Raw genomic sequence first — 24,492 nt, 5'->3', positions numbered from 1 at the left:
GAACTAAATGTCCAATGATAAATCAATGGTTAAATATATTTAATTGTATATTCCCTCGATGAAGTAGTAAGTAGTTATAAAAACAATGTTTTAAAAATATATTATAGTGAATAAATAAAAAATAAAGATACGAGGGCACACTGCCAGCTGTCACCTTTGGGTGATATTACAGGCAATGTTTTCTTTCCTCTACACTTATCAACTTCCCAATTTTTAAAAATGAGAATGTACAAATTTAAAGGAAATTCAAATGAACCAACTTTTTTGAAGTGGGCATTTGATCATATTAAGCATGAGTTGCTTTTTTTCTGCATTTGCTTTTCAGCTTAAGTGTGACATTTTCTATATAAAACGCCAATTAAAAGGCTTTAAAAAAAAGACACACCAGGTTTACACATCTCTAGCTCCCACACACAAAAAAGGAAAGGAAGATGACTCCCTTCACCAGGGCCACTCTTTTAATGCTTTCTCACCCTCCTGGTGTAGTAATTCTCCTTATGGGTACTCTTCTGGGGTGATTTGCACAACAGTTTTTGAAATCAGCAGGAAACCCTTCAGATTATTTCACTTCCTCCCTGACCCTTGAATTGGGGAAACTTTCCGTTCATGTCAATCAGAAATGATCAGAAAAGACCAATTTCAATTCATCCTTAAATGTGGCCTACTAAGTGATGTCAAAGACTGGTTTTCCACTTCTTGAGAATGACAGGTGGGGTTGATTTATAGTCAGACCAAAGCAGGTCAGACACAGTGATGAAAGTAAAAATGGGCAGGTGGTCAACGTCAGTGGCTATGTGTCCCTGAGAGCTTGTACAGGTAGCTGCAGGGCCCCTGCGGTCCTATTCAGGTATATCTAGAAAGAAGGGGAAGTCTGTCCTCTGATCTCAGTCATTTAGTTTCAGAATCCAGCTCACAGGTCTAGAACCACCCTGCTACCCCGGCCTCTGCTCCCTGTCAGCTTACATGCAGGAGAGCTGGATTTGCTGGAGGAGTCGCTGGTGAAGCTCTGCCTGGAGCACTCGTAGTCACTGAGCGAGGCCATGCTTTCGGAAAACCGGGAAGAATCTGAGTCGCTTGGCTGGTCCTCACCCACACACTGCTTCTCGTCATTGAAGGGCATTTTGTGTTACTTGAGTGTGGGGTAAAGAGATGGTACCTGCATAGACAAAGAGACCTGTGTCAATATTCTGTGGTACTTCACTGGTAGTGCCAATGTTTCCTCCTGTGTAGACGCCGTGTCGCACGTGTCATAGTGTTGGAAAGGCTATCAGAGGATGGCCGCATGCTTCCCATAGCACCCAGCCAGGCTGTCACTAGGCCCTCAAGGCTGCCTTCAAGAAAAGGGAAACCACAGCCACAGGGGTGAGCTTACTCAGGACATACTCAGTGTGGATGTGAACTCTCAGTAGTAACGGATCCTTAAGAAACAAAGCAGAGTACACAATCTCTCCTCCTGGACCGCTAAAACACGGGAAGGTAAGAGTAAGAGTGTGGTGCTGGCCCAGCTGGCGTGGCTCAGCGGTTGAGCATCAACCTATGATCCAAGAGATTGTGGTTCAATTCCCGGTGAAAGCACATGCCCAGGTTACGGGCTGGATCCCCAGCGGAGGGTGTGCAGGAGGCAGCCGATCAATGACTCTCTTATCGTTGATGTTTCTAGCTCTCTCTCTCCTTTCCTCTCTCTGAAATCAATAAAGATGTATTTAAAAAGAAAAGAAAAAAAGTGGGGCTCTGTGGTCAGACTGCCTAAGTTAGAAGCTCCTTCAGCCTTTTGTCATGTGGCCCTAAGGAAGTCACTGCACCATCTACCTCACCTACCCCATCAGTAAAACTGGGCTGAAAGACTCCTCTCATAGGATTCCTTGAGGATGAAACAGGGTTCATCTTACTAAAGTGCTTAGTGCAGCACTCAAATGTCAGTTATTGCTACTGTTCTTATGTCTTTGTTTGAAATGAAATATTTTTGAAGTCAGCCTCGTTTCTTGTCTGTGAGCCTCCCAAGGAAAGGAGGCGGCTAATTAAAATCTCTGACTGTCAAGTTTTCATGTTCTCCATTTTCTTGTGAACTGCCAGGATATGAAGAGTCAGGCCTGATATCTGGCTTATACTTGACAATTTACAAAGTACCCACTACAACCCAGTGGACAAACAGGCACAGAAGATCCTGATTCACAGGTTGGTGGGCACAGGCTCTGAGGGACAAGAAGACTTACTATGTCATAAGACCAGTCCCTTGACTCTACGTTCAGTGCTGTTTCTGGGACATCAGAGTGCCTCCCAGAGCAGGGCAGCTGGGCCCAGTCACCCCCTAGAAAGGAGATCCTGGGCACACAGGATGCCCAGACCTAAGCCCAGGAGCCTGAGCCAGGCCCGTGAGAAAGCTGGCTTTCATGTGAGTGTGGTGGCAGATGACGCTGAGGGGAAACCTGGGCTCGAGGACAAAGGCATCTCAAATCTTAAATGGACAGTAGTGATAGTAAGGGTTCACTGAGTCTCTAAATCTGACCCAGCTCACGCAATGAGGTACACAGAGCTTTCAAAGCTGCCAGGATGTGAAACCACGACTATGCATAGTATGTCTAGAAATACCTGCACAGTTTCTTCAATGATTCCTTTCATATTTATTGAGTACCTACTGTGTACCAGGCACTGAGAAAAGTAATAGTGAACAAAACAGACAGGGCCCTGTTCTCGTGGCTCTCAAGTCCAGTTACCGAAACTGTGTGTGCCAGATGCTAGAAGACAAGAAAAGGCAAAACAGGGCATTGCTGAGGGAACATGAGAAAGGAGAGGCAGGCAGGGTTGGGACTAAGTGGGAATCTAGCCTTTGTTGAGAGAAATAGTGCCACTTTTTATCTCTTGGGTGGGAGAGACAAGGACAGGCCTGAAAGGGACTGGTTAAGGGTCCAAAGCCCAAGGTCATTTGCGTCTGGCCTCATCTAGACAAACTTCTTTAGACCTGTCACTCACAGAAATGCACCCCTGCTTGACCCACCACTTTCACAAACAGAAAACCACTGACTTGGAGGTTGCCTCTGCAGACCGAAGGGCAAGGAGTTGAGTGTAGCTGCTGGGGAAGCTAACAGGTAGAGATAGTCACCTTATCCTGGAGTCCCAAGGCCAACCGCCATGAACACAGGTTATAAAATAGCCCTGAACCCTAGCATCCTCAGTGGCGAAATAACCTCCTTTACCCCATGCAAACTAGATTCGACTTGAGCTTTAACTCCCATCTGCTGGGGAGTAGGGGGCAGGACAAAAGAAAAGTGGCTGCTTTAATCCTTTCACTTCCACCAAACCCCAGATCCTAAACGGAATGAATGCTTGTCCTTCCCTCTAGTGTTGTCTCTTTGCCAATATTTTACTTCTCATTGATGGCATTTCTTGAAAAGTGCTACCTCCTCCAGGAAGCCCTCCCTCTACCGTCTGGCCAGAGCTAAGGGCACTCTTCTTTGTATACCTGTAGCACATCTCACCTCCATGACACTGCTTAGTCCCTTGTACAGTGTTTTTCCTCCCATGGCTACTTCCAACTCTCCTTAATAAGGCAGGGACTGTGTCTCATCTACCGCCAGGGTCGGGTATGTGACAAGTATTCATTTGGTGTCAGCTGAATTGGAATCACTGAATCCCATTTGGTGCAGCTTCAACCAGAACATTTGCAAACTGATATCGCTACACATTTACAGGCTTGGCACTGCCAAAGTTCAAGTGGTAGAGCAGAGAACCTACACTGAAACCTACACTTAAACCTTAGTAGGTTTAAGACTTAATATTCTCTGGTACTTAGCAAACTCTTATTTAAATATCTTAAACTCTGTTTCACTTTTTTTCAGTCATTTCACTGTAACAATTGTGCAATGTATGGCCTGCTCTTATTTCTCTTTACTTTGGCTGTTTTTACCAAGTAAAGGTGAATAAAAGCTTCCATCCACTGGAATTTATGAACCAGGTTAATTCATACATTAATCCACTGGATTTATTTAACCATAAATTCATCCATTAGAATTTATGAACTATTTTTTCTACTCCAGCTGAACAGCACACTTCATAGGTTTTTAAATTGTGTTTAACAAGGCAGCAAAGTACAAAGATTTAAAAAGTAAAAGATCTAGCCCTGGCTGGTGTGATTCATTTGGTTGGGTGTTGCCCTGCACACCAAAGGGTTGCCAGTTCAATTCCTGGTCAGGGCACACGCCCAATTCCTGGGCTCGATCCCTGGTATGGGGCATACAAGAGGCAACTGATTGATGTTGCACTTTCACATGGATGTTTCTCTCCCTTCCTCTCTCTCCAAAAATCAATAAACTATTCTTTAAAAATAAAAAATAAAATAAATAAAAGAACTAAGTTAGAAGTTGGAAGTCGAGGATGTGAGGCCTGGGTCTGTCATTAAGTCCCTGTGTGACTTTCTATACATCACATCTACTCTCTTCATCCCATTTTTCTGAGTGGGTTGGTCCAGTTATAAGTTCCCTTTCAGCAAGGTACTGTTAAAATGCTATAAACCCAGAGTTGCATGAGGCATCACTATAAGTTCTGAGAAATTAAATGTATTCATGGCATAGCTAATAGCATGCAACCATGCTTTCTTCCAACAATTCACTGAAGGTAGAGTTTCTGGCACAGGGAATGCAACAGAAAATTTAAAAGCTTCAAAATGTTTAGAAACTTGTTTATTTGGCAGAAGCCTCCCCCAATACTGGGCTTTAGAGGATCTAAGCAGAAACTTTTCTTTGAAGCCAAAATGTCCATTATTGCTTTCTTTGGAAATTGCTTGTTTCCTAATGTAGGCATGCTAATATTACCTAACTCATAGGGTTGGTGTGAGATTCCATTTAATCAATGTATACAGAGTACTATATACATGGAAGTGTCTGATCGGTGTAAACAGGGTACAGATGTTTGCTATTATTAATATTATTTGCTTTTGTTGTTGCTGTTATCATTTTAGGCATTAAAAACTCTAGTGAGAAGAACAGTTTTATCCCATGATGATAAAAGCATGTTTCCCTATAGATAAACATGCTATTATTAATATTATTTGCTTTTGTTGTTGCTGTTATCATTTTAGGCATTAAAAACTCTAGTGAGAAGAACAGTTTTATCCCATGATGATAAAAGCATGTTTCCCTATAGATAAAGAAGACTGGTAGTTAACCTAGGACAGAACTCTTGCACTTGTTTGAAACACAAAAGCCAAAAGCAAGTGTCCAGTCCTTGTGTAAATGGTCTTCTGTAAGTTCCCTCACACCTTTTCTTACTCTTCTTGGTCTTGGGTTTCCATGTAAGTCATCTGGGGACAATGCTACTTGATTCAAAAAACACTGAGGGTAATTAGACTGCTTTTAAAACTATGTTGGATTCTCTCTTAGAACAAGTGATAATGAAACCAGGCAGATTCTTTAAGAAAGGTAATGCTTCTCATACTGACAAACTTAGATCTACTTAACCTTCGCCACTGCAACTCACAAGCAAACCACACAACTTTCTTGGAACACCACATCTCAAACCTGGAAGATTTACTCACAGGCCAGACGTTAAGTCAAAGGTGAAAACAGAAGATAACTCCAAGCAAAGCGTCCAATACTACAGTGGGTCACTATTCAAAGAGAAGAACATTTTTCATTGCAGTGTTCCATGTTTAATAATAATAAGTACAATATTATATCATTCCTTCCAAGGCCAAAGACTGGGATGCAGCAGACACTTGAATATTTCTTGTTGAATCAATAAGTGGATGAATGAAAGGCAGAATGACCACTGATATTTTAGAGAGGAGGGAATGGGTGCAGGCACCTGAAGAGGCTATCCTGTGTTTCATAACAGATGGAGGGAAGATCAGTTTACATTGTTGTGAAGATGAAATAGTCTATGTCAAGTACAAGTTCCTACTAATGGATTATCGACAATTATTTTATTCTTACTAAAAGTTATGAATTCCCAAAATGTCAATGTCATGAAAACAAAGAAAGGCTAGGCTATGTTCCAGATGAAAAGATGCTTGCCGGTGAGTGCAACAGATGAGCCTAGACTGGATCCAGTACCGGGGGGGGGGGGGGGGGGGGGGGGGGGGGGCACATTACTAGGTCAGTTGAGAACATTGTTACAATATTTGAATCTACCTCTGTATTACAACATTAAATTTACTAAAGTCGATAAGTGCACTGTGATTATGTATTTAGAAATAAAGGGCTAAGATGTATGCAACTTTCTCTCAAATTACTCAAATGAAAGAGAAAACAATAGAGCATATGGAACAAAATGTTAATAGGTGAATGTAAGTGAAAGGTAGACAATAGGGAATTCTTTGTACTGTTCCTGCAACTTTTTCTGTAAGTTTGAAATTATTTCTGAGCAAAAGGTTAAAAGACAAAAGTACTAAATGAGACTTCAAGCCTAACTCGAAACAGTCCAATCCTCCCGCAGTTTTTCAGTTTTGATGGTTCCCGCCCATGATAGCTCAGATGCCACTCTCACATTCTCCTACACAGTGAAACTGTCCCAGTGTCCTTCTTGAACAGCACCTAGAGAATAACACAGGAAGCAGGCCGGAGTCCTTACCAAGAGGAAAAAGAAATCATCCTTTTTAAGAGTCCTTTGCCATGTGGTTTCCCTCTCCCTAAGAAGTCTCCAGGCGGTGGCTTACACTCCTGTGATCTGGCCTCTGCCCACCTCCTCCTGTACCACTCTCCCGCCAACCCTTCCTGCTCCAGACCTTCTCTTGATTCCTCAGACAAGCCAAAGCCAAGCTTCCTACTTTAGAGCACTTGCACCTGCTTTTCTCTGTTCCTGGGATGCTTCTTCTCCCTGATCACAGGACTGGCTCCTTGTTGTCATTCAGAGTTGAAATTAAGCGTTACTACTTCAAAGTCACTTTCCCTGATATCCCCAATCAGTCCATCTAATTTAGCCATCCAGAGCTTAGAACTCTTCCTGGGATAGAGCGAGAGCTCCGTGAGTATCACTGAAGAACAAACTGAGCCACGCTCCTATTCATAAGACGCCTTGGGCTTTCCTTCTCTTCTGCTTCATTCACATTACTTACATCCTCATTATGCGGTCACTTAAAGTACATTGTTGTTTCTGCATAACTGTCTCCCCACTAAATTTTAAGCAGCTTTCAGGAAGGAGCTATGTCTCCACTCTAATTCCCAGTGCCTTAGAAATTCAACACATTCCTAAGGCACCAATAATTCAAACTAGCAAAGACACAGTTACATTGTGTTTTTCTACCCTCTCAATGCTCACTGATAGCAAATAATAATAATTAAGGCTAATGGTTATTAGATGCTTGTTTTGACCCAGATCCCATGAAAAGTGCTTGAAATGTTTTATCTTCTTGAATCTTCACTATAACCTTGCTAACTACGGTACTGCTATTATCCCATTTTATATGCAAGAGGCTCAGAGAGGCTAAATTACCTGCCCAAGGATTCACAGCAGCAGCAACACAACTCAAATCCAGGTAGAGGATCCCTAAAGACCATGCTTTCTACCACTCTAGGATGGCTGGAGAAAATACAGTGTGCTGCTCATTCTTTCCACTCCCACTCTGCCAAATCGATGTACCTATCACCACGTGAACATGTGCACATGTGGTAGCAAGCTGACCTTACCCCAGGGTGGCGGCTCAAGTGCTATACCGTGAAGGGCACCACTGAAACAGTCTATTGTCCAGAACAACTCTCAACCACCCCACTAGGCTGACCGAAAATCCTCTATCAGGAAGCTATTCTTTAAGCACTACAAAATCCCTAGTTAAAATTCAAATATCAAAAGGATTAACTGCTTAAAACTAGTATAAGTCAAAAAGATTTTGAAGTGCATTGTTCGGATTATCCAGTAGGGCCCTGAGGAAAGGAACCCATCCAGTTAAGGTTGTCAGAGAAAAGAGAAATTTCAAGAAACATCTAGTGGGCATCATCTTTGAAGATCCAATCAAGGTCAGGTGCCAGGACAAGCATTCACATGTGTGTAGTAAAGGGCAAGGAGTCAGAGGAGTAAGGTTGGGCGCTGAAGAAAAACTGCAGTTGGTGTGGAAAATTTTCCATCTTCTGCAAAATGCTGCTTTTAGAACCAGTCCCAAAGAGCAGAGCTCAAAAGTTATTCATCCTCAGCAAAGCAGAAACCACAGAGCAGAGAGAGAGGTGCCTGCTCTATTCAGCGAGAGAATACTGGTCTTCATCAAATTAGAGCCAGCAAAGAACTAGATAAAAGCCAACAGGCCAGTCATTGTCTAGAACAGCAGATGTTCGACTGCACATAACATGACAGCATCAGGGAGGAGGATTTCTAGGCACTTTTCATCCTTGAAAACACCGCTCCTCCCACCTCTGGCTGCCCTGCTTTAGTACCCGTGCCCTCTGGGGCCCTCAACCCCCCACACGATGGCACTGAAGCTGCTTCCACACATGACCGGGTATCTTTAGCCCTGGGCCACTTCAAGTCAGGCCGCCTCTGAGGGCTGCCAGGGTGATGTATGAAACCCCTGGAGGCAAGAGGAAAAGACAGGCAGGGAGCCCCCTGAAGTGGGAAACACTGCCATAACCTCATTACGGTCGGCAGGTAGCAAAGAGCAAGGTCTCTGGGCTGGAGAGCATGAGAACATGGGGATCTTGCAGGCTGGTGGGCCCACAGGGGGCAAGGAAAATTTGTCTAGTTTCTTCAAAGCAAAAGTACCGGGACAGCCATCCAAGGCAGTGCTTCCCAAACGCCAGTCATCCGAGTTCCCCTCTTCACACCTGTTTCCACGTTGCCATCCTCACCACACGCTGATTTATCAACCACTTCTCTTTATCGTCACCAGATTTGTGCATTGAAATACATTTCATTTAAAAGGAAACTTTGTATCATTGTGAAATCGCTCCTATCGTTTGTGAAATCGCTCCTTTAATAGAACAATTTTTTTTCCCTAATATTAAAGAAAACACACCACCACGTTCGTCCATCTGCCACCTCAAATCATCGCTGTCAACCCCAGAGGTGCCACCGAGAGGAGCAGCTCTGGGAAGTATCAGCCATCCCTGAGAGGCCAGGGGTTGGACCCCGGGCCTGAATGGCACCTCCCGCCGCTTTCCCCTACCGGGGGTCACCGGAGCCGGCACGGACTCGCCGCCCCGTCCCCCCATCCCCCACACATACACTCACAACGCGCGTCCTCCAGCAGCCTCTCCGCTCCAGCAGCACGTTTCCTGTCAAAACAAACTCTTGGGGGAGGGGACGGCGGAGGGCCAGCCGAGTGCCAGGGAAACCCCGGCAACAAACCCCAAACAGACGCTTCGGGCCCCGCCGGGCGCTCACCGCGGCTCGGTTCGCTCACTTCGGCCGGGCCGGGGGTCGCGGGCGAGAGGGTGTCCCTTCCCGGAGCCCAGATGGTGGGAAGCGGCTCGCAGAGCGGTCGCTGGCACCCGCCCAGCGAGATGTAAACACCGGCCCAGCTGCAGCGACGCGGCCGCCTCCGGGGCCGACGCCCGCGACCACCCGGACACCCGTCGTGGTTACTCGGTGCCCGCGCCCGGCTCCCACGCGGGATGGCGGTTCGAGGTCAAACAAGTGGACTGGGGGGAGGGTGGGCTTTATCGCCCCGGCCTCGGCGTCCCAGGACTGAGTTCTGAGGTGGGGCGGGGAGGCCCCGGGCTGCCCCATGCCAACCTGTCCCCCTCCACCGGCCTGGGCCGGTCACCTCAGAGCCGGCGACCCCTCCCCCGGGATGGATACGCACCGGCCGCGCGCGGAGACAGGCGGAGGAGAAGGCGACTGAGTGAACCCGGGTCGAGGGTCTCTGGGTGCCCCCTCACCCAGCGTGGCACAAGCACTTGGAAAACTCAGGAGTCCAACCACCCCCAGCCTCCGAGTCCCCCGCACCCCACGCGGTATTTAAAGGGCCAGGAGGGACTCTAACGAGGCAGCCACGGCGTGACTATCACGTAACCGGCGAGTGGGGGACAGACAGCACGGGGGAGCGTGGAATCCAGGGCTTTCCAGGCTCCGCTAGCAGAGTCCTGACAGATTTCACCTACTACAGATCATGTTTCTGCATGTTCGGATGAAAGAACCTGAGGAGAGCTTGGATTGAAGGTGTACTTGATGCGAGAGGGAACGTCTCCCCCCGCGTCCTGGGAGTGGTACAGTCCGGGAGCTCCTAGGGGCGGGGAGAGAAGTGTTTACGGAACTGGGGCGGCAGTGCGGCCCGGAGCTCCAGGCGTTGGAGGCGGGGCCTGTCAGGACGCTAGGGGGCGGGGCCGGAGCCGGGGGGGGGGCCGCAGAGCTGGGGGCGGAGCTAGGGATCTGGAGGCGGAGCTAGGGAGCTGGGGGCGGAGCTAGGGAGCTGGGAGCGTGGCGAAGCCCCCAGAGATCCGCTCCTACAAGCGCTGGACTGATCCTCTTGAGATTGCCGGGGGCGCACCAGCTTGAGGACATTGCTGCAAACGCCCGGCCGCAGGTGGCATTTTTACTACCCGGACACCCCTCATTTAGACGGGGCGATCCAAATTGGGTGCTCACTGTCACACCGGCCACACTTACAGAGACAGCCTGGCTGACGACGTGGCAAGTGCGTTTCCACGCACCTCAGCAACCAACAGTGTCACCCTCGTTTTGTGTCTGCACCTGCACCTAAACTCGGGTCCAGATTTGCATATGACTGGACTAGCCGATTAGCTCCCGGGAGTCACACCCACCCAGGCTCTCTGAAGAGTAAACTTGTGTGCAGGCGAAAGATAAAGCATCTTACTTCCTCTAGGGTTCTTGGCAGCACCTAACTCTACGTACGGGAGAAGTTTCGACATTGGTTAATGTAAATAAGCGGTGCCAGCATGGGCTCTGTGCGGTCAGGCCTACTGCTCAGCTCTTGTGGGCATGCTTCAGGATGTACAGAAACACCCCCCCCCCCACCCCCCGCACATGAAAACCACGCTATCTTCTGCCAGGTGTAAATGGGTGTTATTTAGGAAACAGTTTCATGCAGGGTGTAAGTGAGTTTTATATAGCCTGAAGTATTTTTACTTAGTGCTGAAATCATGTCTGGATTGTGGAGGCAAGACTGGCTCTAAGAAAACAAAACAAAAACAGAGAGGCAACATTTTAAAGGAGGGCAGAAAGCCAGTTATCCTAGATGGAATAATTCAGTGTTACAATAGGGACTGTTTTGGGTTCAAACCCTGGCTCCAACACTTACTACCCATGAGATCTTGATCAGTGGGGATAATAGTGATAACAATGATAAGTGTCTCATCGGGTTATTGTGGGGATGAAATGAAATAAAACATGTGAAGTGGTTAGAGCTGTACACAGTAAGCACCCAATGAGCGTTAGTTATTGAAACTATTTGGCAAACCACTCAGAACAAATTTATCTGGTGATCTGTATAAAATTGTATTTGTGTCTCCTTATGCCATTCTCTCCTCCCTTCTCTAAAAATATACAACTTGATAGAAATAAAGAGATTAAAGAGAAAATGCTGTCGCCACCCTGGTTCTTTCATGCCCTTGTTTATACAGTTTGTTGAAATCAGCTGCAAGGATAATAGGCGCCTCCAATTTCACTTCTTGCCAAATAACAACCATCACACAACTACTACCATCAACACCCTAAAATCTCCACAATAGAAAGATTACCCAAAAATATCCCTCAAACTTCTGGCCACTGTGACAATGACACATTGCAGCTTTGCTTCCTTTGTTAGCTTTGTAGGAGCTTAAATATTATTTTGCTCTATTACATAACTTGGAGCAGGTGAGCATGAGTCAGGAGAGTTGACCAGTCTACCTGGGTGATCAGCTGCTTGACCCTGGGCAAGGCACTTATTTTAAAGCTCAAATATGTAACTCTCAAGACCACAAGGAAGCAATTTTTTGTCAAAGCAGGTGAGTCAAGTTTCAACATGTGCTGGGTTGAGAACCTTGGGGTGGAAAAGGTGGGGTAGCATCAGAGGCCCAAGCCGGGGAGAGAAAATGTCCTGGAAACACAATCTTCTGTTATTTTGACATTAAATAACTTGCTACTTGGAAACCTTCTGGTCAGTTATCTGACCAACTGCCCTCAGCCTGACTTGGATATAAAAGCACTTTGGGAAAAAATATAGTGTTGTCAAGTATTAGGCAGTTCCTTTAAAAAATTAGCCTTCTATCACATTCTTGCTCAGATAGCTCAGGTAGTCCTAGAATAAAATCCTCCTGGCTCAGATTACGTTCAAGACCTTCTGGGGGGAAAAATGTCCAAAAAGGTAACCTCCTTAGGAAGTAAAATAATCAGCTTTTTATTTGAAGAAGACATTGTCACACCTAATTTTTCTAACTTTTGTGGGGGGACCACTTGGCAAACTCATGGTGATGCAGTTTGAATTTGATCTATTGCTTTCGGCAAGTACCAAAAGCAGGTCAAAATTTTTGCTCAGTAAAGAAATGTAAATACTAATTTTCTTTTTGCACATCTGAGTTTTAAATTACAATGAATCCTTGAGAAAAAAATCAGAAAATCCAAAACTGTTATTTTAATATGGAATTGCAACCTCTCAGCCATTTAACTTGTATAATGGAGCTGCACCTTGTGCTGGTCTAGCATAATGCAAGTTCAACTATACTACTCAGATGGGACAAGGTGTGGGGAGCACAGAGAATAATTTAAACACTGGCAGTGATTCTCTCTATGGGAGTTTCAAGGCTTCTCTTCCTGAGTTGATCTCAGTTTCCAAGCTTCTCATTATGTTCCAAGCTGCTTACCCAGGACTGGCTTCATGGGTGTACAACCTGTAAGTTGCAGAAGACCCTACACTTGCAAGAGCCCCACACCTGGTTTGATGCTCTGCTGCTGCCATCTTGACATTCATAATAACTTTTTAAACAAAGAGGCCCACATTTTCATTTTGCACTGGACCTCACAAATTATGTAGCTAGTCCTGATCTCACCAGGTAGACTATGAGTCTAGTGTTTAAAGCTACTTATTTTAACCTTAACCTGTTCCTAAATGCAAAGCAATTATTTTATCTAGTTGAAGAAACATATATCTGTTTCAGTGCTGTAGGTAAAAACACATGGGTATATCCCAGGTCTTGTGGTTCACTGAAGGAACTTTCAAGGATAATTTTGACCGCACATAATTTTGACCTTATGTTGCCCCTTTAGAACCTAACCCCTCACGTAAGATATGACTCCACTGTAAGTAGAAAAATTGATTAAATGGAACCTCATCTCTCTTTTTCTCTCCTGTTAATCTTAAAGTGCTAGGAAAGGTTAAAATTCAGTAAGGGGTGGGGGAGGGAAAGGCAATATAAAGTGAAAGGAATAAAAATAATTTGGCTAATAACACAAACTAGAAAATTGGTCACTGAATGTTCAAACTTTTAACCACACCTTTTGGGCAGATTTTTTCTTTTTTTTGGTTTCTTTTTGTCTTGAATATATAAGGCAGATTTAGATCACTGACCAATGTTGAGAGTTAATCAAAATGTTGATGCTTGATCAAGTTTCCAAAGCACCAAAACCAGTTTTCCCCTGACTCCACTGAACTGAATTAGTATAAAATGAGGTTATTTCTCATTCCAATTGTTTGTACCCTCACCCCTAGGACACAGCTCCAGACCCTGACCCCTCACATACTAAAAGAAAAAACATTCTCAGTACCCTCCCTTCACCCTCCATGAGTCCCCTCCACCTACCTGGAAACGACTGCTGTCCCCTAGAGAGCAAAAAAGATCCAGCCAGCAGTGAAGACAGCTCTGGGTAGGAAATGGGAGGGGCCAGGAGAGTTGCTACTCAAAGGAGCACCTAGGAGAAGCCAAAGAGATGATTCAGAGCCCTGGCCAGGACAGTCATGCTCTTCACCCCACCTCTGGGCCAGCAGGCAGTCCTTTTCTAAATGCCCGAATTGTAGAATATTTTAATCTTCACTTTAAACATCAACTGGAAAACCAGCGGGGGAAGAGCTTCTAAAATAAGAGGCAAAACTTAGAAGACATAAAGGAAAAGATTAAGAAATGTGTCGTCAGATAGTATGTTCAACATATGTTGAACAATGATTATGTGGTGATAACATTTATACTTGAGAGAGAACTTGCACTAGAGAGCACATGTATGTATTCTGTATATATGAAATGCATAGAAATGCACTAAAAAATTACCCTCCAAAGTGTTCAGGAGGCAAGTTGGGAGATGTTTCGGATTTAGTTTATATGCATGCAAATGGCTTATTCCTTTTACGCCGAGGGTGTATTCATTCAGATGTCACTAGCATAATTTCGCGGTGCAAGGATAGCACTCTTAACAGTCTATGTCATCCTAAATATACCTTAGTGGTGGTGGGCTGCGCAATACATAACTTTCCCTCCTCTCTTTTATTCACATTTTTTAAAGTCATGAAAAGAAATGGAGCTTTCCATATAAATTACAGAAAGAAATAGATTTGCAAAAGGCCCTTATTATTTTAAAAAGATAATTTAATGTAAAATTCTAATGTATGTCAAAATTATTTATGCTGGGTGGGAAAATACTAATCTTTATTTTTAAGTAGTTCCCTTTGAACTCAATTCTTAGACTGTCAAAGTGTATGGCATTTACTTGCATTTTAAAAACATGTTTTGCCCCAACCTGTGACTTCTAAGGGCTTCCTTCACCTTCCCTGAAGTTTGACGATAAACTGAATATGCATTCTTTCCCAAAGTGGTATGGGACTTTAATTGTAATAACATTTGAGGATGAAAAATTGAGAGCCTTGAATATTCAGATGCCTGCAGTGTAGCTTTCAGCTGAGTTCCTGAGGGTTCTAGTAGGAGGTACTGAAGGGAACCAAGGTTTTGCTACCCTGAAGCTACATTTTTTTGGGATATTGATTTTAAGCTGCTTATTAAGAAACAAGACTCAGAAAGAATCTTCGACCCTCCCCCCCTTTTCTGCCCATGAGATTCAGATTCCTTCAGGAAGGAAGCCTTAGGATGTTCGCCTTAGCCTAATTTGATTTCAGTATGGTAAACAGGAGCGCTTCAGGTAGGAGCCTGCTGGTTAGGCATCCCACGTGTCCCATTGTTTCTGAGTTGTCTAGCAAGGATTTGCCTGCCGTCTGTGTTCCACTGGTCTGAAACTACCTGTAAATAACCCATTCTCACTTCTGAAATCTAATACCCCTTACCCCCCTTTTTTCCTTTGTCCAAAGTGTCTTATGAATCCAATGTGGCCTCATTGTTTTTGGAATTTTCATGCTTATGTGAATTTCCCATGCATATGTATTAACATTTTTATTTTCTTCTGTTAATCTGTCTGATAATTTGATTATTTGCCTAGCTAAAAGAAATTAGAAGGTGGGAGAGAAAAGGGGTTTTTTTAGCCCCCACAGTTTATTAGGGCACTGAGACTTTGGGTGACCAAAGGAATATTCAGTGACTCACTGAATTGTCAGGTCAAGAATAGAAACCAGAACTTATGTCATGGCTTGGGCACACACACACATACACGTGCAGTGTCACATGAAAAGTATCCCCTATTGGCATAATTATCTAATTTCCATAACAACATGTCAACAAGCACTGTATCAACTAAGTGCCCAAAGTATTTGTAATCACATCCCACATTCCATTACTCTAGAAGGGTGCTTGCACCAGGTACTGGGATGGCCGTGCCTTCCAGAAAGCAAGGAGGAAATGCTGCCAGCTCTCCTAAACCATGAAGCTGTTTGTGCTTCTCTCATGTATTTATGAAGCAGAGGGAAAAAAAGAAGTAAATTTGGCTACAAGAAAATTTGGAGTAAAGAGCAACAATGAGGAATTTCTGGGTTATTTCCTGAGACAGATTCTTGGCCATGACCTTGTTCATGTTATGGGTATACCTGCATGTACATTATCAGCAAATCCTGAAAAGCTGGGTGCAACATAATTGTGTACAAGTGAATTTTAATGCTTAAGCTGAATTCTTTATTTAAAGGAAGGCTATCTTGATTATGCTTGTATATTTTTAAAGTTTTTAAAAATTTTACAAGTACTTGTAGATCAAAGTTTTCAAAGAGCAAATCCATTAAGGTACAAACTAACTGTATATTTAAAGAGCAAATGTAGTATGGTGGAAGGAGGGTGTTCTTTGGATTGAGACAGTCCAGAGGGCTCACAGTCAAGTTCCACCACTCATTATACATAGGCCCTTATTTTAACAGGTGTAAAATGGGGATGTTGTGGGGGCTATTTGTCATTTTGGTGGTCCAGTTTTCCAAATGGTAGTCCCATTATTACCACTTAATATACAAGCAACACTGTCTGAAAGAACTTTCAGCAGTGATGGAAATATTCTATTATCTCAATATACTAAAGTCACAGGTGACCATCAAGAACGTAAAATGTGGCCCGGCCGGCGTGGCTCAGTGGTTGAGCATCCATCTATTATCTGGGAGATTGCGATTTGATTCCCGGTCAGGGCATGTGCCAGGGCACGTGCCCTGGAAGTTGGCTCGAACCCCAGCAGGGGGCATGCAGGAGGCAGCAGATCAATGACTCTCATCGTTGATGTTTCTGTCTTCCTTCTCCCTTCCTCTCTCGGAAATCAAATTAAAAAAAAAAACAAAAACGTAAAATGTGGCTACTGCAATCTAGGGACACAATGTTGAATTGTATTGCATTTAAATTTAAAGAGCCATGGTCTGATGGGAGAGAATAACGCACAGATAGATCATTTCCAGACAGTATTAATTTAAAACCACCCAGGATGCTAAGGGAGCATAGAAGGGGTGCATTTAGGCTCATTTGAGAATTACAGGGGAGCTTCCTGAAAAATCTCAGGGTTGCCAAATCCAATAGTGAGTCCTCAGTCCTCAAGCTACTAGATCTCTGTATGGCATGTATCATAGTTGGAACACTCCCTCCATCTGTAAACACATTTTTGGCTTTGTTTCCGCACATCGGGCCCTCTTACTTCTCTGGCCATTCCTTCTCAGTCTTTGCAGGTTCTTCCCCTGCTGAGCCCTTGGGGTGATGATGTCCCTGAAGGGTGTCATTTGTCACTCTTTTGTTCTCAATTTGCCCACATCCCTGGGCAGGCCCCTTCAGCCCCTTCCATGACTTCCATAACTATTTATGTGCTGTGTCTCCCCGGCTTCTCTAAATCTAACCCATTCTACCTTTGAGAGGATGAAGAGCCAAGAGACGCACAACTGGTTCTGACCATCTCATCTCTAAGTCCCATCGAGTAGTCAGACACCTGCCTCGGGGGCCTGGGAGTGGCTGTCGCCCACTGTCTCGGGGGTGCGGGGGAAACTGACCCCACCACCCCATCATTTATATACAGGCACGCCTCGCTTTCTTGTGCTCCACTTCATTGCGCTTCACAGGGGGTGGTGTTTTGTTGTTGTTTGTTTTTAACTCATCTTTATTGCTGAAAGTATTACAGATGCCCCCTTAAGTGGTGTGTTTTTTACAAATTGAAGGCAGGACCCTCCACCAGAAAAAAGATTCCCACCGCTCTATTGCGATGCTTTATTGCGGTCTGGAGGCGAGCCTGCAGCCTCTCTGAGGCGCCCTGTACCTTGTACCTGCTCCTTCCACCGGGCCCTGTGCAGGCAGGGGCTGCCCCAGTCTTCACGGCTGTCCCTTCAGTGCCTGGTGCCGTGTCTGGTGCATTTTTTGGCTCCTTGTAAATATTTTATGAACCATTGAATGAATGAGCTGCCCTAAAACTGTCCCTAGGGATGAGTTTAGCTAGAAGAAGAGAGGGAGTGGGTGCTCTAGGTGGGGCTCAGCCTGACGGAAGGCGCAGAGGTGAGAAAGCGGAGAGCACCTAGCGGGGGGCCAGGCTCAGAGCGGCCTGTGGGTTAGAGGGCTGTTACAGCCAGAAGAGGGGAGTTAGATCCCACCCTCCGCGGCACTTATGCTTTAGGACCACCCATTGCCCTTGGATTGGTGGCCGTGCCTTTACTTACACCCCACCCTTTTCTGGCATTGCCACTGTTCCCGCAAGCTGACCTCCCGCATTTCTACTCGCCCTTTAACGCTCAGCTTAGATGCCGCCCGCATCACAAGCATCTGTAGCCCACATCTGGAGGTAATTCACCTTCTCGGCTCTGCCCATGGCCCTCTTTCAATGTCCCTTAGGTGAGCCGAATACATATTTGTTGAATGGGTAAGGAGAGCAATAGAACCTCAGGTGTGAAAGTGACCTCAGGTTACTGAGAACATCCCTTTTGAATTTGTTTCTATTTATATTCATTTTCCCCTCTGGATTTTTAGTGTCTTGACGGTAGGAGTCAAGTTTGACTTGCCTTTATAACTATGCCCTCCCACTTCTTGCTCGTCCAGCAGTGCTTCGCCTCAGTAGACTTTCAAAGGCCTGCCTCCCCCGACATGCACACGTGGGCACACACAAGTGCATAGTTTGCTCTCCAAACTTTGAAAGAGTATGAAATGCTCTTAAACCACAAGACTCTGCAGGTCAGAATTAATGGTCTTTATCATGGCTACCCTCCGACAGCCGCTTTCCTGGAGATTGATGCTATTGTCCCAGACAGACAAGGGTGGCCCTTGAGCCCATCCTTTCAAGCCCCTCCCTTCCCTGACTGTCTCTTCTCCAAAAGCAGAATTTTCTGGGCCACAGCAGATTTTTCCACTGTAAATATCAGTGCTAAAGCAAATAAACAAACAACAAAGCAACTCACTGTTGAGCAGTTTCTGACTTAAAAACAAGTGATGTTTCAAAAAATGTCAAGGGATACTTTGCAAGAACACCTGATTGCACACAAAGAACTTGAAGTTCCTTAGGTGACCCACAGAGCACTATTCCAGCAATATCTTCCAAATACCGATTACTTGCAATGAAACAAAAAGATACAATCCTAGTAATTACACAAAACTGAAAAAAGTGAATATAGTTTTTGAAACAACTCCAATATGCTAATGTTCGAGGGAAAAGCTAATTTAAGGAAAGGAAAATGAGAAGGTAGCTGCAAAATTTGGGGTGCATCTACTAAAGACTTTTTGATCCTGTCCATGACTTTGAAGATTGATTTACCTGGTTCATTTTTATATCTAACTCTGATTCCCAACTCATGTTTTTTCCCCTAGGTGTAACCCAATAATCCCAGCCCTCACAAGGTTATGAGTAGAAAATGAAGTCACATTTCCATTTTTCACTCAAATGATGATAGTTTGGGTGCCTACCAGCTGTGTTGCTGGACGTGAGTCTCCTTTAAAGCATCCCCCAGTTATTCCTGAGCAGCTACAAGTGCCTCTGAGCTTACAAATACTGCATAGCATTAGCCCTGCTTGTCCCCTCCTACTCAGATTCCCATGTGTCCAGGTCTACTCCTCACAGGCATGCTTGGACAACTCTGCCACTGTAAGCCATGGGACAGCCAAGGTCCATGCCAAACCGACAACCTCTGGGTGCTTCCAAAGCTTCTGAACTTTGTGCTGGGCTTGGTGCAGAGGTGGGAGCTGAGCCCCTTCCCTGACTCTGTACACACTCTTGGTTGCTCATGCTTGGAGCCTCACGAGGTCTTTTATCAGTTCCAACACAGGTTGGCCTCCTAGAGACAGTTCTGTCAGTGCACAGCCCAAGAATTTTGTCACTAATCAGATTACTAATCGGACATTACTTAAAAAAAACCCCACCTCACTATATATATTTTTTCTTGAAGGGACTGAAAAGAGAAAATGGAAGCCAAGCTTTCCTAAAGATATTATAAGTGTTGGAAGAGGAGTGGAGAGGAAGAAGAGGCTTTAAAAGAATGTATGTCTTTGTGTGAATGTGGAGTGAGGTAGAGCCAGGCAAGTTACCATTCATTCAGCAAAGTTTTATTGAGCAGCTACTATATGCCAGGGACTGTTTGTATCTGGAAGGCCAAGCAGTGAACAAAGTAGGCAAAGTCCTTGCCCTCGATGAGTTCACGTTTTAGTAGGGGAAGGCAGGCATCACAGGAATAAATACATGGATCCACATAATTTCAGGCATGAGAAGTGCTATGCTGAAAAAGAAAGCAGGTTAAGGAGATAGCCAGACTGGCGTGGGGTGCTATTTTAGGTAGTTTGGTCAGGCAAGGAATCCTTCCGATTCCTCCTAAAGTTATATTTGAGCAGGAATCTGAAGGAAGTGAGGGTAAAAGCCTGCAGGTGTCTGGGGAAGGAATATTGTAGGTAGTGGGAGGAGCAAGTGCTGAAGGCCTCAGGTGGGAGCATACCGAAAGAATAGCCAGGGAGCGCGTGTGGCTGAGATGTGGTGGTAAAAGGGATGGGGGGCGGCGGGAGCTAACCTTGGGTCAGATCGCACAGGGCTTGTAAGGGCTGAGAAGCAATTGGAGAGAGGTGACAGGATGTGACAAACGTTTTAGAAGAATCACCCGGCTGCTGTGAGGATAACAAAGCAGGGCAAGAAGAAAGCAGGGAGGCCAGTTCAGAGGCCACGGCAGTAGTTCAGGCTAGAGATGGGGCTGGCTGCCCTGGGGGTGCCGGGGCCCTCCCTGTGGATAGAGCAAGCCCGTGCGCAGCAGTGGGGGGTTCCTCTGAACTCCCGTCCTGGGAGCCTACTGTCGGGTGCAGCTTTCTGACTGCCGTGTGACCTGGGATGAATGCGACAGAATGGCACATGAGTAAGAACAGTGTCGTAAAGGGCCTCAGGAAAATCCCCAAGTGGGTCCCGAGACTGCTGTCTCCACGTAATCGATTTTTCCTTGCCAAGGGAACAGATGGGACTAGCGGGTGGCGGGCATTGCTCTGAAGGAGGGCTATGCCAAGACGACTGCCGCAGTTTAGTCTGGGTGCGTTCAGCTTTGGGGAACAAAAGGCCCATCCAAACTGGCTTCAACAGCGAGGAAAGCATCTCCCGTGATAGGAAGTCCCCCGGTACTCTGTTCGCTTCCACATTTTGATACGTGTGTCTTTATAGCTGTATGTGACCTGCACTGCCTTCCTCCCTCCACCAGAATGAAGCGCTCTGAGGGCGGGGGTCATTGTCTAATTGGCTTGTGTCTCCTCACTTACCTATCCTAAGTGCCTGGAATGGTGTCTGAGACAGTGTAGGTACCTAATATATATAGGGTGTCCCCCCAAATATATACACACACTTTGAATAATTATAAAGGCAGTGTTTATTAAAATACACTTCATTTTCAAAATTGAGCTATCAGCTGTTAAAGTGTGTACCCATTTTTGGGGGGACACCCTGTATTTGTTGAATGGATGAGTAAAGGAATGAAATAGTTTCCTTCGGATCCCAAATGAAGCAAAAGGAAGGTTGTGATGGCCCCATACTTTCTGTGCTGGGAAATAAGAAAAAAGGCGGGAACTCTCCATTTGCTGGAACGGTTTCCTGTGGTCCTCAACGGGACAATGCTGTAAACTACAAAGCAAACCCAAAAATTCATTCATCACATAAATCTTTGTTTCCCAACCATCGAATGAGAAATTGTTCAAGATAGTTTAAACGATCTTCAGACTTGACCAAGTGGTGGATATCACTTGAAAATGTATTTTGTAAAGATTAAAAAGCATGTGGTCCCTCTGACTGGCCTCGGCCTCTGGACTTTGTGTCCTGACCCATAGCATCCTAACTTTGGCAGGCCCTACACACATGAGTCAAATAAGAAGCACCTCCCATCATTTCCTTGAGGCTGCAGATGTGGTCAGCTCATTTTATTTCAGGTCTGCTTATTAAGCCTCATTTTCCTATGTTCTGAGCACTGTGGAAGATGCTGAGGGTGTAACAATTACCAAGGCTCTTAAGTGCAGTGAGGGGCTTTAGTGGGGCAGCCGGTGTAGTGCAAGAGACAAACATTTAAATAGGCAATTATAATGAAATGTTATAGGTGTGGTATTGGATGTTTATGCCAGGCATGGTAGGAAGGAATGATTAACTCCATGTGGGGGGAACAGTTAAAACTGCAGGAGGAGGTGATTCTAAAGTAGGGTTTTGGAGATTAAATAGGAGTTTACCAGGCAAACGTGGAATAGGAAAGGGCAGACGACCCTCCAAGTGGAAGGTATAAATATATGGATGTATGAAGTAGCACTGTCTGTTTAGAGAGCTGCAATTGGTTATGTATTTCTGGAGTACATGTACCAGTAGGGGGATTACTAAAATTGAGGCTGGAGAGCTGGGCAAAGGCCAGAGTATGAATACTTTGCATGCTTTGATAAGGGGATTGGGTTTATTTTAGGTGATGGGTATTCATGAGGAGAGTGTGAGGACCATATTTATATGTAGAAAGATCACTCTGGCATCTAGTGGCAAGATGGGTTTGAGAAGGGAAAAATGGAGTCAAGGAGGCCCACTCATAAAGGAAAAATAATAAAACTTGGCAGTTTCCTACACTGCCAGCAGGTGGAGCAAATAGGCCAGAACAGCCGGCTGGGGGTATGCAGAAAGGGTCAAATAGGAGAAAGCACCAGCAGGGGACTTTTTATGAGCAGGAGGCTTCTAAGTCAGGTGCTCATCACTATAACTGTATACAGTTATGTGGAAGACACATTAAATATCATTAAACATTCGCTTACTGGGTTACTGGGAAGCCATTTAAGGGAATGAGGTGCTTTGTGTATACCCACATGAAAAAAAAAGTCCAAGAGAAAAAAGCAAGTTGCAGAAAAATGTATAATGTGATCCCTGCTGTGCAAATGTCTAGAGAGATGATCACGAAATTGATATGAGTGATAGTTTCAAGAGAGGGTTTGGGGGCTATTGACTGTGCGTGTGTGTGTGTAACAGCTTTATTGAGGTATAATTGGCATACAATAAGCTGCACATATTGAAACTGTACAATTTAATAAGTTTTCCAGTTATAATAGTGAATATATCCATCACCCTCACAAGTTTCCTTACATTGGTTTGTAATCCCTTCTACCTTCCTTCTCAGTCCCCAGTCCCCAGGCAACCACTGATCTGCTTTCTGTCACTCAAAAGTTTGCATTTTCCAGAATTTTACATAAATGGAATCATACAACATGTCTTATTTTGGGTCTTGCTTCTTTCGTTTAGCAAAATTAATCTGAGGTTCATTCATGCTGTTAAGTGCATCAGTGATCCACTCCTTCTTGCTGAGCGGCATCCCTTGTAGGATGCATCACCATGTGCTTGCCATTCACCTGCCATGGACGTTTGGATTGTTAATAGTTTTTGGCTCCTACAAAGAAAGCTGCTAGGAGCCGTGAGTGCCGGTCTATTTGCATGTGCTTTCATTTCTCAAGTAAGTACCTAGGAGTGGAATGGCTGCATCATACGGTAGGTGTATGTTTAACTTTTAAGAAACTGCAAAATTGGTTTCCAAAGTGATTGTACCTTTTCCAGTCCCACCAGCACTGTGCACGTGTTCCAGTTTCTCTATATCCTTGACAGCATCTGGCATCATCAGACTTTTTCATTTTAGCTCTTCAAATGGGTGGTTGAAGTGTTCGTTGCTTTAATGATTAACAATGTAGATTTTTCATATACTTATTTGCTATCTGTAGAGCTCCTTGGGTGAAGTGTCTATTCAGATTTTTTGTAGGCTATTGACATTTATTTCACTGTATACTTCACAAAGTTTGAAATATTGTAATGGCCCTATATCTCTTTTATAATAAAAAAACTAATTTAAAATATCTCGACCCAGAATACAACAATAATTACAATTTGAACTTTAAACTTAATAGTAGTATATGATGCTAGGGTGAAGGCAGATCCCGATTATATCCTTAAAAGATAAAATATTTGGTTTCTCAAATTACTAGGAAAAGACCTCAAAACCATTATAATTTTTATTTCCAGAGATTATTGCTTTTGGGAGATACCACAAATTTAGTCTCAACTGAACCTGACTGCAGACTCCAGCTCTTCTACTTATCAGCTGTGGGATCTGGCCAAAGTCTGAACTTTAATTTTCTTTTTCTTTTTTTAAAAATCTGACATTTACCTCATAGATTCATTTAGAGGTTAAATTTTGATATTATATTTAGCACAATAACTAGCATGTAACATATGTTCCACAAATATCAGAACTTGTTTGAGTGTCTTGACAACCAATTGCTCCCTGCTCAAAATTCAAGCTAAGGCTAAATAAAGCACAGTCACAGTGTTTTGTAAGGAACTGTTGAAACTAATGTCAAAAGAGGCAACATCCTTTGTGATAACAGAGATCACCAGTCTCTCCACTCCCATTTTTAAAGAATCTAAATGAAAAGCTCTGGTTTGCATTTGGTTTTGAAAGGGGGGTGTGGGGAACAAAACAGGAAACTTGGGTTGAAAATGGACTTTATCGAGCATCTTAGTACATGTTGACTTTCTTTGGAGAACCCTCAACATCCTCTGTTGCTCAACCCACCAAATGGCCTTGCAGATGCTCATGGCATCCTGCAGGGTGGTACAGAGCTAATCTGCAAGTATCATATTAGGGTTATTGTCAAGTTAGGGATATTGGGGTTAGTGTCAGTTGTAAATGCTGTGCAGTGTGTAATGCAATGGAAAGATTCGGGGCGGCCACAGCCAAAGAGAAGCTTTTGGAGGGGAAATGTGAGGAACTGCACCTGAACCCATGGCTAGAGAAAGGAGCTCAGA

At 44.5% G+C, this 24,492-nt stretch overlaps 1 protein-coding gene across 3 annotated transcripts in view; it reads right to left on the bottom strand.

The window, feature by feature from the left end:
- The window catches only part of TCP11L2 (t-complex 11 like 2), a 34,797-nt gene extending 24,923 nt beyond the window's left edge, over window positions 1-9,874 (bottom strand). For 2 of the 3 annotated variants that reach the window (XM_081129146.1, XM_081129148.1), the window contains exons 1-2: window positions 9,725-9,874; window positions 964-1,156 (exon numbers count right to left, since the gene is read on the bottom strand). In XM_081129146.1, coding sequence (XP_080985272.1) covers window positions 964-1,120 — 157 coding nt within the window. In that variant the 5' untranslated portion in view covers window positions 1,121-1,156; window positions 9,725-9,874. The remainder of the gene's footprint in view (window positions 1-963; window positions 1,157-9,724) is intronic. The other variant, XM_081129147.1, reaches the window with a different exon arrangement.
- Between the last annotated feature and the right edge of the window lie 14,618 nt (window positions 9,875-24,492).

This window comes from Miniopterus schreibersii (assembly GCF_964146895.1).
Source record: "Miniopterus schreibersii genome assembly, chromosome: 2".
NCBI classification, from domain to species: Eukaryota; Metazoa; Chordata; class Mammalia; order Chiroptera; family Miniopteridae; genus Miniopterus; species Miniopterus schreibersii.
This window is presented reverse-complemented; position numbering and strand designations above follow the sequence as displayed.